This window comes from Mustela nivalis (assembly GCF_964662115.1).
Source record: "Mustela nivalis genome assembly, chromosome: 17".
NCBI classification, from domain to species: Eukaryota; Metazoa; Chordata; class Mammalia; order Carnivora; family Mustelidae; genus Mustela; species Mustela nivalis.
In genome coordinates this window covers 27,431,362-27,451,553 of record NC_139036.1, presented here as the reverse complement: position 1 = coordinate 27,451,553, position 20,192 = coordinate 27,431,362, and the positions used below count along the sequence as shown (strand labels likewise).

The window sequence follows — 20,192 nt, the reverse complement described above, 5'->3', positions numbered from 1 at the left end:
AGGGGTGGTGGGGTCAGTCCCATCTGAAACACATGAGCTTAAAGTGAGGGAGAGAGAATTCTCCAAAGGGAAATCAGGGTACTATTACCAAAAAAAGAAGAAATAGATACTGGACATGCAAAAATAAAAGATGTTCACTATAGTGCCCATGTATTAAATGAAATTGTTATAGGAGATGTGCATTACTTCCTCAAAAATGTTTAAAATGCAAAAGGTTTAAAGATATTAACAGTGGTTATCTCTGCATGGGGAGATTACAGCAAAATTTTTCCTACTTTCCTATGTATTCTAAACTTCCTTTCATACATGTGTATTACTTTTTATAGTTAGAAAATAACAATAACTATTATTTTATAAAAGGTTAAATTCACCACTCTAAGAATGGAAATAGGGTACAGTACTTCAAAAACAACAGATTTTTTTTTCAAGATTTTATTTATTTATTTGACAAACAGGGATCACAAGTAGGCAGAGAGGCAGGCAGAGAGCAAGGAGGAAGCAGGCTCTCCGGGGAACAGAGAGCCGATGTGGGGCTCTATCCCAGGACTCTGGGATCATGACCTGAGCCAAAGGCAGAGGCTTTAACCCACTGAGCCACCCAGGTGCTCCCAAAACAACAGATTCTTTTATAATGTATTTAGCCAAAGTCAGGGATAGGAAAAAGAAAAGGAAACAAGAATACACAATGGTAGACCGGGCGCCTGGGTGACTCAATTGGTTGGGCGACTGCCTTCGGCTCAGGTCATGATCCTGGAGTCCCGGGATGGAATCCCACATAGGGCCAGAGAGTCTGCTTCTCCCGCTGACCTCTCTCCTTTCATGATCTCTCTCTCTCTCTCTCTCTCTCTCTCTTTAATAAATAAATAAATAAGAAAAATATTGTAAAAAAAAAAAAAGAATATACAATGGTAGAAAATGTAAAGCATGATGGCTGGTCACAATCATATAAACCAGTTATTAATATCCAAACGTGTGTGTGTGTGTGTATTTTTTTTCTTTTTAAGGTAAAGTCCAACTATATGCTGCATTGACCATAAAACTGACATGGGATTGTTGGGGCATGTGGATGGTTCAGTTGGTTAAGCATCTGACTTTAGCTTGGGTCAGTCTCAGGGTCCTGGGATTGAGCTCAAGCTCAAGGGAGTCTGCTTCTCCCTCTGCTCCTCCCCCACCATCCCCAACCCCCTACTCCCTCATCCTGCTTGTACGGGAACATGGACTCTCTCTCTCTTCCAAAATGATTTTTTTTTAATGACATATAATTGTTGAGAATTAAAGTAGAAATCACGGGGCGCCTGGGTGGCTCAGTGGGTTAAAGCCTCTGCCTTCGGCTCAGGTCATGATCCCAGGGTCCTGGGATCGAGCCCCGCATCGGGCTGTCTGCTCTGCGAAGAGCCTGCTTCCTCCTCTCTTTCGCTCTCTCTCTGCCTACTTGTGATCTCTGTCAAATAAATAAATAAAATCTTAAAAAAATAAAAATAAAAAAATAAAGTAGAAATCACATCTTTACAATATTGTCTTTCTGGGAACAAACCACGTCCCCTCCTTGCCTTAAAAAAAAAAAATCTTTAAAATGTAAAAGTAATCTTTTTTACATCCCTTGATTGTTTTGTGGCTTTTCTGACATAATCTTTCTTTTTTTTTTTTTTTAAAGATTTTATTGATTTATTTGACAGACAGAGATCACAAGTAGGCAGAGAAGCAGGCAGAGAGAGAGAGGAGGAAGCAGGCTCCCTGCTGAGCAGAGATCCCGATGCGGGGCTCGATCCCAGGACCCTGGGATCATGACCTGAGCCGAAGGCAGAGGCTTTAACCCACTGAGCCACCCAGGCGCCCCCTGACATAATCTTTCTTACTGACTCTATTCTTCAGTTGTTGATGTTTTTATTGCTCTTACACTCTTTCCTTCCATTATACATATATATATATATATATATATATATATATATATACCTATATATGTATGTATATACTTTTTTTTTTTTTTTTTTTAAGCAGGGTCCACGGGCAGAGGGAGAGGGAGAATCCTAAGTAGGCCCCATACCCTGCTTGGAGCCTGACCCATGGCTCAATCTCACAACCCTGAGATCATTTGACTTGAGCCAAAATCAAGAGTCAGATGCTTAACTGACTGAGCCACCTAGGCACCCCTCGGTTATATTGTCTGACTTGCTATTGCTATGTAGGAAAATCATTACCACTACTGGCAGGAATGTAAATTATAATTACTTAAAGATTTTATTATTTATTTGACAGAAAGAGAGACACTGTGACAGAGGGAACACCAGCAGAAGCAGTGGGAGAGGGAGAAGCAGGCTTTCCACTGAGGAGGGAGCCGGATGTGGGCTCAATCCAAGGACTCTGGGATCATGACCTGAGCTGAAGACAGATACTTAATGACTGAACCACCCAGGTGCCCTGAAATGTAAATTAGTAGAGTACAAAGTACTTAGAAGGAGTTTGGGTCTTCAAAAATGATTATATATAAAAAAAAAAAATGATTATATCTTTCCAAACAGCTCGATCTACGGAAAGAAAGGAAAGAGCATGAGGAGTTGTAAATAATCAGGAAAACGGAAAAGACTCTTTTCTTTCTTCTTGTAATTTACTTAAAAGACAATGTTTAAAACAAAGAAATATATAATGATGGGTTTATAAGAAATGTGGAAAGAAAATATATGAGAACAATCATACAAAATACAGGAGGGCAGGTAGATTTATTTGCAAATTTTGTTTTCAAGTTATTTCATTGTGAAGCAGGAGGTATCACTTAAGTAGGGGTAAGGGTTAAGTAGAAAGTGGGAAGTGGGAAAAGATACAGTATTGCCTTTAAATAGACTCTAATAAGTTGAGAATACATGTTATTAGCCTTATTTAAAAAAACACTGAAAAAATAAGAGAGATGTACAGCTAAGAAGTTAATAGGAAATAAAATGAAATATTTAAAAAATAACAGATTACTATTCCATTTATATGAAATTCCCAAACAGATAAAACTAACCAATAATCCTAGAAATCACATCAGTGGTTGCCTACAGTGGGGCAGTTGGGGAGACTGACTGCAGAGGGGCACAGGTAACTTCTGGGGAGATGGAAATGTGCACCTTGATTGGTATGGTGGTTACATACATTTGGACATTTATCAAAAGTCATCAGTTTTTTCACTTAAAAAGTGCAGCTTTTAACAAATATATATATACAATATATATAATAATATATAATAATATATATATATATAAAACCCTTTAAAAAGTTGATTTAAAAAAGTATTGTGTCGGGCACCTGGGTGGCTCAGTGGGTTAAGCCGCTGCCTTCGGCTCAGGTCATGGGATCGAGTCCCGAATCGGGCTCTCTGCTCAGCAGGGAGTCTGCTTCCTCCTCTCTCTCTGCCTGCCTCTCTGCCTACTTGTGATCTCTCTCTGTCAAAAAAAAAAAAAAATCTTAAAAAAAAAAGTATTGTGTCTTTGACCCAGGAAATATGCTCTGTAAATTCAGCTATGGTACATACCTATACATACCTATATATGTATGCCAGACATCCCTTACCTCATCTTTTGGTAATATCACCTGATTTATTTTTTTTAGGTAACCACCCCTTTTCTACTTGATATAGCCTTGGCGAAGAGTCAGTTATATCACCTTCTACTCCCTTGGCGAAAGTTAGACACGTAAAACAAGCTAGCCAATCAGACTCTCTGTCTTAATTCTTAACTTAAATCTTGAACTTAAATCTTGAGTCATGTGATCTAAGAACTAAAAAGGATTGGAGCTGTTTTATCTGCCTAATGATCAGCATCTTGAAGATGATAAATGTCCTGTTTAATCTTTGCCATAGTCCATGCCCATCACTGCTGTACTTTTCTCCTTTTGGATCTCAGAGGTTCCCTCTTTTTTTTTACTTTTTCAGAGAAAGAGAGAGAGTGCGCGTGTGCGCACGCACACACGTGAGCCTGGCTCCAGGCAAGAGGGAAGGGCAGAGGGAGAAGGGGAGAGAGAATGTTAAGCAGCACAGAGCCCTACTCGGGGCTTGATCTCACAGCCCTGAGATCATGACCAGAGCCGAAATCAAGAGTCAGCCACTTAACCAACTGAGCCACCCAGGCACCCCTGGATCTTAAAGGTTCTTAAAAGACAAAGTTCTTTCTCCTTCCTCATGGGCACTCTTTGCTACTTTGGAATTGTCAGTCCCTGTGACAGGTTGCCAGTGACCATGTAAGGCTCTTGGACACAGAAATCATTCTGAACAATTCTCGAGCTGCTCAAAGCCCTTCATAGATGCTGGTTACTCCTGGGTAATTAAAGTGAGTCATTCTACTACTCCCATATCATGCTGGGGGGCCCTGTGACATTGTCTTAGGCTCACCTGCTTGGGCCTATCAGCCAACCATTCCCACTATGCATTCTTACTGCCTTTCTGGACTCTGCTTACGAAAGTAAAATTCTCTGCACTCAGATCACCATACATCTTTTTAATAACTCCTCTAGGATCCATATGGAGGTGTGGAGGTGAGTGGTATCTGTGGTCAGGGAGCAGGGTGTAAGACACTTGGTCCATTATCAGATTCCTATACTTTTTTACTTCAGGTTTTCCCTCTTCTTTCTCTTTTCCTGGGAAACTGGAAGGGAGGACGAAACTCTATCCATCAAATCTGTATTGTCTATGCATGTAAGTTCTCTCTGTTTCCCCTGCAGGGCCTAGACTTTTAAAATGCAAAAGTAAAAGAAAAGGCTCCTTGTTTCCCCTTTCTGTGTCCTCTCACTAAAAACAAAAGGCATAGAACCATTCTAGCTGCTGTCTCAGTGCGGGGGAAGGGCTGCTCTTCATATTTTAAAACTGATAAGCACATGAACAAGTTTTATGAACATCCTTATACATATGTCTATTTGAACGTGTGAGGAACCATCTATGAATTAAGTTGAAATTTGCACATTTTTTAAGGCTCTTGATGTGTATTATCTAAACATTTTCTCCAGCATAACTTTAGCCTCTTCAACTATATACTTTCTCTTATCTTTTTGAGATCTTATTTATTTATTTGAAAGTGAGAAAGAGCATGCACAAGTCGGGGGTGGGCAAAGGGAGAGGAAGAAACAGACTCCCACTGAGCAGGGAGCCAGAGGCAGGGCTCAATCCCAGGACATCAAGATCGTGACCTGAGCCAAAGGCAGGCGCTTAACTGACTGAGCCACCCAGGCACACCTGTAATTTCTCCTCTTATTGGGCTAGCTCATCTTTCTAATGTGAATTTTGGTGGAACACAAAAATATTTTAATACCCTTCACAGCTATTTGGGTGGCTATTATCCAAAAAAATGAAAAAAAAAAAAAAAGGAAAATAGCAAATGTTAGTGAATACATGCAGAAATTGAAACCTTTGTGAGCTGCTGGTAGGAATATAAAATGATACAGCTGCTGTGGAAAACAGGGGTGCCTGGGTGGCTCAGTCAGTTAAGCATCTGCCTTCGGCTCAGGCCCAGAGTCCTGGGATAAAGCTCCACATCATGCTCCTCGTTCAGCGGGGAGTCTGCTTCTCTCTCTCCCTCTGCCCCATCCCCCTGCTTGTCCTCTCTCTTTCTCTCCCAAATAAATAAATAAATCTTAAAAAAGAAAAAAGAGGGATGCCTGAGTGGCTCAGTTGGTTAAGCAACTGCCTTCGGCTCAGGTCATGATCCCAGTGTTCTGGGATCGAGTCCCACATCGGGCTCCTTGCTCAGCAGGGAGCCTGCTTCTCCCTCTGCCTCTGCCTGCCATTCTGTCTGCCTGTGCTCGCTCTCTCCCCCCTCTCTGATAAATAAATAAAATCTTTAAAAAAAGAAAAAAGAAACAAACTGAAGTGAATGTTTTTGAAAATTTGAGTGTGAAGGAAGTAGATATTTTGCAATGCAACCAACTGTGTGGGTTTTTCCCCCAAAGAGAAGTAGGAAGGCCTATTCACTTATTAATCTAATTACTAAATGCTCACCTTATGTCTGCTCTAGGCTTGGTATCTGTAATACGTTATTTGTTATCTAGTTTTCAAAATGTTTATGGGCCATTGGGGAGTTAAGGCCTCCACATGTGATATAAGTGACATATGACAACATTATAAGAGATGTTACAGGGTAGATTACAATGAGATCTCTTAGTTTTTTCCCTCTGGAACACACATTCTTTCTCTCTTTTGATATATTCTCTTGTTTTAAACTATCATAGACAATTATCAAGGTTTTTTTTTTCCCACACTTGAAACCTTTCCTAAGTCGGTCTGTGTATCTTATTGATATTTCATACATAAAAAATCCCAGGGGTGCCTGGGTGGCTCAATGGGTTAAAGCCTCTGCCTTCGGCTCAGGTCATGATCCTAGGATCCTGGGTCTCTGCTCAGTGGGGAGCCTGCTTCCTCCTCTCTCTCTCTCTGCCTGCCTCTCTGCCTACTTGTGATCTCTCTCTGTCAAATAAATAAATAAATAAATAAATAAAATCTTTTTAAAAAAAAATCCCAAACTGAGGGATGCCTGGGTACCTTAGTGGGTTAAGTACCCAACTAGATTAAAAAAAAAAAAAAGATCTTATTTATTTATTTGACAGAAGGAGACCCAGCAAGAGAGGGAACACAAGCAGGGGCAGTGGGAGAGGGAGAAGCAAGCTTCCTGCTGAGCAGGGAGCCCGCTATGGAACTCGATCCCAAGACCCTGGGATCATGACCTGAGCTGAAGGTAGATGCTTAACAACTGAGACACCCAGGTGCCCCTATCTGACTTGATTTTAGCCCAGATGGTAATCTCAGGATTCTCTCTCTCCCTCTCTCTCTACCCCTCCCTGCCCCTTGTTCTCATAAACAAACAAAATCCAAAACTGAACCCAAACTCTTCAGTATGCTGTTAACCTCAGCAAATGGGTTCACTACAGATTTTGTCATCTAAGTTAAATACCTGTGTCATTTGTGTATTTTATTATCTTTAAAATTTATTTTAATACAAGTTTTTAAAAAAAGATTTTGTTTGACAGAGAGAGCATGAGCAGAGGGAGGGGCAGAAAGAGACAAGCAGGGAGCCCAACACTGGGGACCCTGCTTGTCTCTCATGACCTGAGCCAAAGGCAGATGCTTAACCGACAGAGCCACCTCATTTGTATATTTTAACTAAAATGTTTGGTGGGGCATTGGATCCCACTCAGGCAGGATAATAGTACTTCTCTCGGATTGGCTCAAGGGTTATTATCATATCACTTTGCATAGAGCTTACCGTGTTCCTATTTCTATCTCATTGAAAAAGTCAAAATTTTCAGTGTATTTTTTACATTCTGTATTTTTTACATTCTGATAATTAGAAAAATTTCCCAGAAATTAGAGGTGTAGTGTCATGGCAAAATAAACCTATTTATAATTGTTCAAGTAAATCTGTTCAAGTGTGCTTTTCCCATGAATTTCATTGCAACTAAAAATACTTTGAGGACTGACCTACATTGGAATCGTTATAGCATTACTACATCCCAAACCAACTCATTATCTCCTCCTTAGCACTCCCACAATGTCCTGTGCAAACTATCACCATGTTTCTCACACTGTATTATTATTATTATGTGTCTGTCTTTCCAAGAATAACCCTTAGCCTTTATTACATACAACGGAATCAGCACAAGTTTTCTACCGACATGGGTAATGTCGGTATGAATGAGGAATGAGAATTGGATTGAATCTCTCATCTGCATTACTTCTCCAAGCAAAAAGAACTTGGTGACAAATCCTTGTGACAAGTTACAGGACCTAGTCATTTTGCCTCTGTGACATGTGATACCATATGTGTGCCTCAACAGTCTTATTTATGAGGCCCATGTGATTTTTGGTCTGTGGCTAATGGGTGTTGAATATGTGGATTTTTTACTTGGAGGGCTCTGGAAAAGATTCTTTAGTTGTAGGACAAAATTATTGTCTCTATACTAATACTCTACAGTTAGGCAACTTCATTCTTATAGCAGAGCCATCATCAGAAAGCTAGAAAGATTGTCCAGTACAGGTTATGAATTTTATCATCTTCATGAATGCATTTAAATGCTTAGCAATATGAAGCCTTGAAAGGGAATAGGTTCAATATGCAGTCTAAGGGGTTGGGTTCCCCTGGGAACTTAAGTGGTCTACCATGGTACAATAAGCCACCCAACCTTAGTGATACATTAACAACCATTTTATTTTGCTCTTGTGGGTCAAGAATTCGGACGGAGAATAGGGATGTTTGTCTCAGCTCTGTGACGTTTGAGCCCTCATCTGGAAACACTGGAGTGGCTGAGGGTGACTCAAATGACTTGGATTTGGAATCATCCGGAAGTTTCTTCACTGAAATAACTGGCACTTGAGCTGGTATGACTCAAAGGCAGTACTTAGCTGGAACTCTTGACTGGAGTGCTTACACATAGGCTTTGCATGTGGCTTGAGCTTTCTGAAATCATGGTTGCCTCACAATGGTTCCTCTTTTTAACATGGTGGCTCAGGAATCCAAGGATGAGAATTCCAGAGAACAAAATGGGCTCTGCATGGCCTTTCCTGACCTAGCATCACTTCTGCTGGAATCTACTTGTGGAAGCAGACATAATCTAACCAGATTCAAAGGAAAGGTACGTATGGGGCACCTAGGTGGCTCAGTCAGTTAATTGTCTGACTTTTGATTTCAGCTCAGGTCGTGATCTCAGGATCCTGAAACAGAGCCCAATGTTAGGCTCTGTGCTTAGCTGGGAATCTGCCTGAGTATTCTATCCCTCTCCTATATGGGAGAGCCATATGATGATGGCTCTGCTATAAGAGTGAAATTGCCCCTTCCCAACTCCTGCACTTACGAGTGCAGTCTCTCTCAAATAAATACATTTTTCAAAAACAAAACAAAACAGGGGCGCCTGGGTGGCTCAGTTGGTTAAGCATCTGCCTTTGGCTCAGGTCATGATCCTGGAGTCCTGGCACTGAGCCCCAGGTCAGGCTCCCTGCTCGGCAGGGAGTCTGCTTCTCCCTCTGCCCCTCACCCTGCTCATGCTCTTTCTCTCTCACTCTCTCTTTCAAACAAATAAATAAAATTTTCAAAAACAAAAAACAAAACAAAACAAAAAAAGGAAGGTACTTAGATCCACATCTTGATTAAGGGAGTAATTGCAACTTAAAAATGATCACAATGTATATCGCCTCTTCGGAATATTTTTGGACCAGGTTCAGGCCTCAACAGCTCTGTATGCTAGAAGGTCTCCTACCAGATCTGAAGCTACCAAGGCTAAAGGGGATTTACTTTGCAATACAAAGAACCTCTGTCCATCAAAATGTATAGGTGGTCAAGACAGTTAGCTGGCCTCCCCTGTATTCTCCCTTCCCATAGCTAAGAGTGCATGATTCTGGACCTTCTCTGACTCTTCCATCACATATGATTGCTGCCTTTTTTCTGACACACAAATCTGATCTTTTTTCTTCCCTGTTTATAATCCTTCAAGGATTTCCTATTATCTCCAAGATAAAGTCCAAGGCCATTACCATCACCTATAAGCCCCTTTATGATCTGACCCGGTCCACTGAAAACTCAGATGCTATGCTGTTGTACAAAATATGGAAAGACGGTGTTTATATAATTAGTGAGTTCAAATCCCAGTTGCTTTGGGACTCACTGATGTCCTAGAGCTCAAGGGAGAACCTTTCTTCCCTCAGTTGATGGTAGTGTACAACAAAAATGGTCTAGTTTCCACTGGTTTCTTTGGTAAGCCAGTCCTTGATGGGTTCTTGTTCTGAAGTTAATTCTCCCCTTAGATGCTTAGTCCTATGTACTGATGCCAGCTCTTGGTCCTGACTCTTCCAACATTTCATTCTCAGGGGCCCTGTCCTTCCATGTAATCTATCTGCCTTTGGTCAGGGCCTCCCACACCATCACACACATTTTAGTAACTTTCAATCTCAAAACAATAAAGGATCAAAAGGCCTTTTTGTCCATAGAGATCCCTCTATATACATTTTTGGATGTCTAACTCTGCCCAACAGCATCTAAGGTCCATAGAGCAATCAATAACTGTTTCTGGGGGTGCCTGGGTGGCTCAGTGGGTTAAAGCCTCTGCCTTCAGCTCGGGTCATGGCCTCAGGGTTCTGGGATCGAGCCCTGCATCGGGCTCTCTGTTCAGTGGGGAGCCTGCTTCCTCCTCTCTCTCTCTCTCTGCCTGCCTCTCTGCCTACTTGTGATCTCTGTCTGTCAAATAAATAAATAAAATATAAAAAAAAATAACTGTGTCTGACACAGCTTAACCCATATAGGAACTGAGCCCAAGTCCTGATTCAGCCAAAATGTCCTAGAACATCTGCATTCAATATCAGGTTATTCATGGATCCCTTGAGGTAGGGTTGCTGGATAAAACACAATGCCCAGTTAAATGCGAATTTCAGATAAACAATGAATAATTTTTTAGTATAAGTATGTCCCATGCAATATTTGCATGGATAATGTATGGATAATTATACATATTTGTTGAAAGGTCCAAACAGCTTCAAAAGATCTAAGAATTACTGATACAGAATTTACTGAAGGAATGGATGTGCTTGAGTAACTTGAAATGGGTATGTAAAACTACTGCATGCAACATACTTATATGAAAAACTATTCATTATTTATCTGAAATTAAAATGTAACTGGGCATTTGTGGGGTCTTCTTTTGTTTTTTGGTTTTTTTTTTGTTTTTTTACTTATAAGTCTGCAACCCTTAAGGCCAACCATATCTGTCTTAGGTTCATGGATTATATAACTGGTATAGACTGAGAAAAGAACTAAGTGTATGTCTTTTTTTTTTTTTTAAAGATTTTATTTATTTATTTGTCAGAGAGAGAGAGTGAGCGAGAGCGAGCACAGGCAGACAGAGTGGAAGGCAGAGTCAGAGGGAGAAGCATGTTCCCCGCGGAGCAAGGAGCCCGATGTGGGACTCGATCCCAGGACGCCGGGATCATGACCTGAGCCGAAGGCAGCTGCTCAACCCACTGAGCCACCCAGGCGTCCCCTAAGTGTATGTCTTTTTAAAAAAATATTTTATTTACTTATTTGACAGAGAGAGCACAAGCAGGGGGGAGAGGGAGAGAGAGAAGCTCCTCTCGGTAGGGAGCCCAATGTGGGACTTGATCCCAGTACTCTGGGATCATGACCTAAGCTGAAGGCAGGCGCTTAACTGACTGAGCCACCCAGGCACCCCTAAGTGTATTTCTTTTTTACCAAATTATGTATCCATTTAACATAGGAATACCAGGGTGAACTGTAAGAACCAATTCCAATTCCTTTAGCTCTAAATATCAGGACGTATTTTCATTATTGTTTTTGGGTTTTACATTGTTACAGAGTGACTATGAGACAGTGATGAGACAGTGTCATCAATTATGGCCAGTAACTTCCTTGTTGAATTCCCAGAGCAGAAAGATACTGCACAAAGTTCTTGAGATGGCCGACTTGGAAAGTTAAGTTACATAAATAGCAACTGTTCAGGCTGACTGAGGAAGGGAGCTCAAACAAGTACTCTTTTTTTTTTTTTTTAAAGATTTTATTTATTTATTTGACAGACAGAAATCACCAATAGGCAGAGAGGCAAGCAAAGAGAGAGGGGGAAGCAGGCTCCCCGCTGAGCAGAGAGCCCAACGTGGGGCTCGATCCCAGGACCCTGGGATCACGACCTGAGCTGAAGGCAGAGGCTTTAACCCACTGAGCCACCCAGGCGCCCCTCAAACAAGTACTCTTAATTATTCAATAATCCCCTGAGATTGGGACTAGAACTATCAGAGAAAATTGAAATCTTCATTTCTGTCTTCCCATTAAGTCCTGACACAGCCAGCAATTAACCCCTTTATTCTCACCACTATTTGTAATTCCATAATCAGGCTAACCTTCCTACCAAACTCTTCCACAGAAGAAGTTCTTTTTCTCATTTTTGGGGTTTGTTTGTAAATTTTCTTTGGAAAAAAGAAATACGGTTTTTAAAAAAAGTTCAAACAAGGCAAATGGTTATACAATGACCCATAATGACCCTTAGTCCCCGGACCGAAGGTTCCTAACTTGACTTAGGGACCGCAGTCTAAGGAAGGGAGGGGGTCTAGACCCTTCAGTTCCCTGAATGCATAATTTTCAATGTTCTGATAATGCGCATTTTTGTGATGAAAGGATTCAAACTTTTCCATGAGCCTCAGAAGTTCCATGCCTAAGAACTCTCGAGGCACGATTTGCTGAAAGGACTGACGCGCCTGCGAAGTTCGGCACGGGAGAGAGTTACTCGTCCCAGTGTAAAAAGCCCACTCCCAACCACCAAGTCCGGCCCCCTCAGAAAGTACGTTCTCTGTGGAAACAATCAAGGATCTTTTCTCCCCAAGTTTTCCGCCTGCCGCATTCCTTCCCTCCGGCGCGTCGGCGTGCACTGACGTCATGACGCTGCACACGCAACCCCGCCCCTGCAGAGCTCCGCGCTGGGACGGAACCCGGGTTTCTCTCAAACCCGGAATGTGAGGCCTGGGCTTGGCGCTCTCTGGCTCCGTGCCCCCTGTTTATCCGGGCCTGCGTGCGCCGCTGCTGCCCTATAGCTCGCCCCGGAGGAGCCAGGGCGGCCGTGCGCTTCTGCCCTGTGCCCGCGTGGCTGCCGCCGCCCGTCCGAATCCTCCGGGGCCGCAGAGGAGTTCGCTACGGAGGGAGGCGGGGGCCTTCGGGAGGAGGAGGCGGAGGAGGCGGAGGAGGAGGGAAGGAAGATGGCGGCCGTGGAACTAGAGTGGATCCCAGAGACTCTGTATAACACCGCCATCTCCGCTGTCGTGGACAACTACATCCGCTCCCGCCGAGACATCCGCTCCTTGCCCGAGAACATCCAGTTCGATGTTTACTACAAGGTACGGGCGGTGGGCCTGCTCTCCGCTCCCCTGCGGCAACCCCGGGGGCCGCACCCCCTTCCACGTCTGCGAACCCTCGCAGTTAACCCCTCACCCCTCGTAGCAGGATCGCCTCCCGAGACATCTGGTGTGGTCTCTAGGTTGCCAATTGGAATACCCTGTCTCCATGTCCTCTGTCTCAAGCTCTTGGGCCTTGATTGGTATCTCTTCCTAATGAGACTCCCCGTTTTTTGGTGTTCCCTCCTACACTGTGCCCTCTTCCCCCCCACCCCAGTTTGGGTAGGCCTTTTGCGTGGACTTCCTCTATTGCGCCCCTGTCCCACTCAGTCCTTCACTTCCAGCCTGTGCCTTCCGGATATTTTCTGCTCTTTACCCAGATGAAGTGTCAGCATTAGCTGAACTTTTTGCTCTGCTCTTATCCCCCCTTCCTACTTTCTCCTCTTGCCGCCCCTCATCCCAAGAATCTTTTCTCCTTTGTGTTCTTCGTTTCTCCTTTCTCATCCTAATCGAGAGGGAGTTGAGGATTTACTGGAGATAGTTGTGTGCTTTATTCGCGTATCTTTTAAAGCTTTGGTTTTTGTTTATACTTGGGGTCGAATTGGGGATTTTGTTAATATGTGAGTGGTGATAAACTGTTTGGAAGGAAAGGGGAAATCTTTCCTGAAAGAAAAAAAAAAAATGCTTTAGAATTTAAATTAGGTTCATGTATTTGAAAGTTGCAATCTTGCAGCATTCCTGAATAGCTCCCCCTCAGAAATCTGAACAAAAAGTCTCCCAAGTCACTCTCCAAGGAGTTTCAAGGGTAAGTGTCTTAGACGTGGACAATTTTTGCAATGTTTGGAGAGGGAGGAGAACTTTATGAACTCGGAGCCCCCCCCCCACCAACATTTGAATGTGAACAGTGGACTTATTATTCAGTCCTCATTGCCTTGAATCAGCGTGGATAACTCTCCAGTAGTCTCCAGTAGCCACCCGTGCAAAATGTGACCAGAAGTGGAGTATGACTTATTTTTTAGATCTTAAATACTTCTTGATTAGTAACTTGGCTGGAACACAACGTAAACTGATATTTAACAGATGTGTATGTTCTTATATATGTATGGTGTTTTGTGGCAGTTGTTTTATTGGGAAGATTGCCCACTTTCTCTACCCCATAATAATTTTTCAGAAAGCAGCTGACTTGCTACATTTTACTAAATCCAGCTGCATTACACCAGTTCTAACAATTCAGATGGCTTTTTTTCCCCCATAAATATTTGGAGAAGATTTATTTTGGTTATTAATTTTATTATTTGGCCCTGGGGTAGAGAAAACCTCCCTTCATCCTAAATCCCTTAGATAAATTGATTTACTTTTATATGTATCTAAGGGAATTTTGTATATTTAAGATTCATTCCTCCCAAGGTAGGATGAATTTGAAATTTGTCTTTCCCAGCCTGGGGAACTACTGCTTTGTGTGTATGCTTACTCTGTCCATTATATTAAATCTTATGTAATCTTTTACACTCCTGAGAGGACATAATTGGAAATTCAAGCAAAATACAGTTACTGCTTGAATTCCCTCAGAGTATACTTGACCATCTTCTAATAACTTTTGCTCCTGATTGAAGCTTTTCATTTGAAGATTATTATTAGTGTGAACAGATGGTGCTTTTGTCACATCTTTTGATTCACGTAAATTCAGAATTTTAATATGGCTTTTTTTGGGTACACTTCTAAATTGTTCTGTCTGATGGAAGTGTGGCAGTGTGCTAAAGTGCAGGAAGGTATTTAACATGTGCCTGGAACTGTGTTAAGTGCTTTTACACGTGTTGTCTTGTTTAATTCTCAAAAGTAAACCATGGAGTAAGGCATAACCCTTTCTTAAAGGTGATAAAATTAAGTAATTAAGTCAAGGTCTAATACTTAGTATTTAGTTTCTGTGTTCTTGCTTTCTTGCTTGAAAAGATTTTGGATTTTGAAGTAATTGATGAAAGACATTCATAGAACAAATTCCTGGACTTGAATCTTTGATGGAAATAGAAGAAGGAGCTTTTCTTACTTTAAAACGTGGTATCAATACATAAATATAAATACTTTTAAACATTTGAATGCATATGAATATAAGATCCTCATCCCCTGCCCAATTTGTGAACATTTTAAGGCTATTTACAAGTTTACAATTTTATCCAATTTAGAACCAAGGAGAAATGCATTTTCAGATTCCTTCAGCAGTCCCCACTTCCAGCAGTAGGCATAGTCACATACAAAATTAGAATATTTGTGGAACCAAAAAATACCACAGTCCTCTTGATTGTTGTAGTTCAGTGTGACTGTGTTAATTTTTTTGTGAGTAGCTTCAGGCAAAGGCATAGTCTTTGGACTATTAGGAGATGGGGTTATGGAATGAATAGATGAGGTAGGCATGCTGACTGCTCTCTAAGGAAGGGAAAAGAGAAAGGTGTTGATATATAGAAAGGGTAAAATGTAAAGGGATTTTTTTTTTAAGAATGGAAGACATTAGAATATATTTATTGGCTGAATGGCAGAAACCGAAATGGAATGAGAGTCCAGTTGTACAAGTAAGGTGGGAAATGAATGAAGCAGAATCCCTGGACAGGAGAATTAATTGAGTCTTACCTCTTCCTTCACCATGCATAAATTAAGGTACTGGTCTTAAATTGAAGTATGTATCTAAGGAAGAAGCAAGAATACTTGCTTCTCTGAGATCAGATGAAAAGTGTTGGGGACATGAAGTATCAGCATAGTGAGGTTTGCAAAGAATGGTTGTCATGAATGGGAAGATCATCAGCTTAGAGGAAGGGATAAGAGTGGTGGTTTCTGTTTTGGAGGCCAAACTGAAGTTGAAAATGGCTGCTGATGTATATGGGAAGGGAAGTTCACGAAAAAAATGTGTTTTAAAAAATAGCAAGTGGGGAGCATCTGGGTGGCTCAGTTGGTTAAGTGGCCAGCCCTTGATTTCCACTGAGGTCATGGTCTCAGGGTGGTGAGATCCAGCTGGCATTGGGCTCTGTGGTTGCCAGGGAGTGGGCTTGGGACTCTTTCTCTCTCCCTTTGTCCAACCCCACCCCCATGCACTGTCTCTCCTTCTCTCTCTCAAATAAACCTTTTTTTTTTTTTTTTTTTTAATGACAGGTGGGAAAAAAATGAAATTTTAAAAAATGACAGGTGGTATAGATGGCTCAGTAAAAACCCATATTTTACAAAATAATGTTATTGAATCTGAATAGCTTTTAACCAGGGGTGCTCATTTAGGTATAGAAATGGAAAGATAAATAGAAGGAATTGTAAAATTATATACCAAGTGAAAGCAAACAGAGTGAAGGGCTGATTTTTTTTTTTTTTTTTAAGATTTTACTTATTTACTTGTCAGAGAACACAAGCAGGGGGAGGCATAGAGGGAAAAGCACACACACACACACACACAAACAAACACACACCCCGCTGAATAAGGAACCTGACACAGGACTCAATCACGGGACCCCAGGAGCATGACCTGAGCTGAAGGCAGATGTCCAACCAGCTGAGCCACCCAGGTGTCCCTGAAAGGCTGGGTTTTTTAAACAATGAAGTTTATGATCTTTGAAACTGCTGAACAGTCTATTTTGTATCCTATTCCAATTACAAAATTGTCCATAGAGTTAAGTTTTGGTTAGGTAAAGTGTTTCCATAATATGTTCTACTTATTATTTTCAGTCTTAACAACTTTGGCTTTTATTATAATTGTAAGTCTTGTGCTGAAAACCATTAATAACTTTAGAGTTAATTTTTTTTCTATGCATATTTCTGTTGTATACCTATATAATGCTTCAACTAATTTTCTGATAAGCTTTTTAATTGTTAACAAATTGAAAAATTATTGCAACATATTTGACAGCCAGAGAGTTAATAATCTTTTCACATAAAGAGCTCTTGGGCTTAATAAATTGAGAACTTAAACTTTGGGGTAGGAGCATAAAAGACCATAAATAACCCACCACACCATGTATCTCTGGATGGTAAGGTAATATGTTATAAATAATATCAACTCATCTCAGTTTAAGCTGTGAGTATGTGTGATACATGAATCAGGCACTCAGAACTTTATTGGTATAGGAAAGTGATTAAATATTGACGTTTGGGAGAATTGATTATGTGAGAATAAATGAGTCAAAGAAATTTTGAAGATGCATAATACTTAGGAGAGATGTCCTTTGTAAGATAGTAAAGTATATTAGAAAGCCACATATTTTAAAACAGTGTAGCATTGGGGTGCCTGGATGGCTGTTGTTAAGCTTCTGCCTTTGGCTTAGGTCATGATCCCAGGGTACTGGGATTGAGCCCTGTGTCAGGTTCCTTGCTCAACCAGAAGTCTGCTTCTCCCTGTCCCATTCCCCTGCTTGTGTTCCCTCTTTCACTATCTCTCTCTGTGTCAAATAAATAAATAAAATCTTAAAAAAAAAAAAAAGTGTAGCATTGGCACAAGAACAGCAGAGAGATTATAGAACATAGGAAACAGTCTAGATAGAAATCAGAGCATATTTAAGAATTTTTAAATGAGGAGCGCCTGGGTGGCTCAGTCGGTTAAGCTGCTGCCTTTAGCTTAGGTCATGATCCCAAGATCCTGGGATCAAGTCCCGCATGGGGCTCCTTGCTCGCCGGGGAGCCTGCTTCTCTCTCCCCCTCTGCCTGCCACTCTGCCTGCTTGTGTGTGCACGTATGCGCGCTCTCTTTCTGGCAAATAAATAAATTAAATCTTAAAAAAAAAATGTTAAATGAGAAAGTTATGGGACAATGCTATATTTTAAATGGGGAAATATATAAAAATATTTTGGGAATCTCTCTATTTAGAGAAAAGTTAGACCCCTATGTCACACCATATAGTAAAATGACTTTCAGGTCAATTAAAGATTTAAATATTGCTGGGACGCCTGGATCGCTGTTTGTTTAGTGTTCAGCTCTTTGTTTTGGCACAGGTCATGAAGTTTGTGGGATCAAGCCATGTACTGGGCTCTGTGCTTGAAATGGAGTCTGATTAAGATTCCCTCTCTCCCTTTCCCTTTGCCCCTCTCCACTCTTGCTCTCTCTCAAATAAATGGATAAAATCTTTAAAAACAACAAAAAAGATTTAAATGTGGCAAATGAAATCATAAAAGTTTCAGAATGGGGTGCATGGGTGGCTTAGTCAATTAAGCATTTGACTCTTGATTTCAGCTCAGGTCATGATCTCAGGGTCATGAGATCAAGCCCTGTGTGGAGTTCCAAGCTCAGCTCACAGAGTCTACTTGTCCCTCTCCCTCTGCTCCTCCCTATCACCTCTCAAATAAACTTTAAAAAATAGCTTTTTTAAAAGTACCAATAAATTATTGGGTCAGTGTCTTATAGTGGGAAATGACTGAAATTTCTTTTTTAAAGAAATTATTAAGGGTACCTGCGTGGCTTAAGTCTGTTAAGAGGTTTCCTTTCAGTTAGGTCATGATCCTGGAGTCCTGGGATTGAGTCCTGCATCTGGTTCCCTGCTCAGTGGGGAGTCTGCTTCTCCCTCTGCCCCTTCCCCTGCCCTCGTGTGCTCTTTCTCTCTCTCAAATAAATAAAATCTTTAAAAAAATTATTAAGGTACTTTACAAATTTTAAAAATGTCAAACATTATAAAAATAAGTCATGTACCAGGCAGAGTCTCTGTTACCATGGCCAACATTGTAATGCCATGTTGGCATGGGGAAGGCTTTTCTAAGCATGAAACAAAAACCTAGAAAGAAAAAGAGAAATTGATACTTGTAAGTACATTTAAAAAAATGGAAAAATTGTAAGCATTTTTTAAAGACTATGGAAATTAGAATATTTGACAGATAAGGGGTGTACTTTCTAATACAGAGAGATCAAATACTAATCAATATGTAAAAAATAACCAACTCATTTCCAGAATACTTGGACAGCTCATAGAGGGGGAAGATATGAATGGCCAGTAAACATCAAAAGATGCGCAACGGAAATGCAGAATCAAGCCAAGGCAATCATGAGGAAAAAAAAGAAAGAAAATCTGGAGAACTCACACTACCCAGTGTCAAGCCATAGCAATTAAGATTAATACAGTATTGGCACATGGATAGACAAATAGACCAGTGAAACAAAACATTCCAGAAACAGACTGATGCATAAATTGTCACCTGGCTTACTATAAGAGTGACACTGGTACAGTAGGGAAAGGAAATTAATGGTATTGGTCAGACTAATGGTATTGGTCAATTAGGTATCCATTTGGGGGAAAAGTATATGACCTTACCTTACACCATACACAGTAATCATTTTTGTTTTAAATTTATTTATTTATTTGACGGATAGAGAGTACAAGTAGGCAGAGCAGCAGGCAGAGGGAGAAGCAGACTCCCCGCCGAGCAGGGAGCCCGATGCGGGGCTCTATCCCAGGATCCCGGGACCACGACCCAAGCCGAAGGCAGTCAGTCGCTCAACAGACTGAGCCACCCAGGCGCCCCACACAGTAATCATTTTTTAATGGTTTGCTGACCTAAATGTGAAAAGATTTTTTAGGAAAACAGTTTTCACTATGTCATCAAAGAATTATTTAATAGTATAGAAAATGACCCAAATATAAAGATAATTTGATAAATTGGACTTTATTAAGATAAATAACATCTATTCTTTTTTTTTTTTAAAGATTTTATTTATTTATTTGACAGATAGAGATCACAAGTAGGCTGAGAGGCAGGCAGTGAGAGAGAGAAGGAAGCAGGCTCCCTGCTGAGCAGACAGCCTGATGTGGGGCTCGATCCCAGGACCTTGGGATCATGACCGGAGACAAAGGCAGAGGCTTTAACCCACTGAGCCACCCGGTGCCCCAATAACAATGGTATCTTAAAGATACCATTAAGAAAATGAAAAGCCAAGCACAGAGTAGGGAAAGTGGGAAAAGATACTTGTAGGACATATGTCTAATCAAGGACTCATCCTGCATCTAAAGAACTAATACTAAGGAAATGAAAAATAGCCCATTTTTTTAAATGGGGAAAGAACTTAAATAGGCATCTGAAAAGAGTATATTCAAAGGACCAATCAAGCTTTTAAAAAGGGACTCAACCTCATTTTGTTTTTAGGAAAATTGTCTTAATGTACAATTCCTCAGAATGACTAAATGAAAAAAAAAATGTTAGGAAGTACATGGAGGAATCAGAACTCATACCTTGTTAGTGGGAATGTAAATTGATGTACCGTTTAGGAAAACTAGCATTGTCTACTAAAACTGAGCATATACATACCCTGTAACACAGTAATTCTATTTCAAGAAATGTACGCTTAACGTTCAGGGGCGCCTGGGTGGCTCAGTGGGTTAAGCCTCTGCCTTCTGCTCAGGACC

The 20,192-nt window shown here is 41.0% G+C and overlaps 2 protein-coding genes across 2 annotated transcripts in view; both read left to right on the top strand.

Annotated features, from left to right (window-relative positions):
• Window positions 1-20,192, top strand: part of LOC309852241 (uncharacterized protein) — a gene marked incomplete at its 5' end in the record, with an annotated part of 92,589 nt that overhangs the window by 56,938 nt on the left and 15,459 nt on the right. The gene's annotated exons all lie outside the window — the stretch shown is intronic.
• The window catches only part of APPBP2 (amyloid beta precursor protein binding protein 2), a 60,041-nt gene continuing 52,231 nt past the window's right edge, over window positions 12,383-20,192 (top strand). The window contains exon 1 of the mRNA XM_082707507.1: window positions 12,383-12,841. Within this exon, the coding sequence (XP_082563633.1) occupies window positions 12,704-12,841 (138 nt within the window). The 5' untranslated portion in view covers window positions 12,383-12,703. The remainder of the gene's footprint in view (window positions 12,842-20,192) is intronic.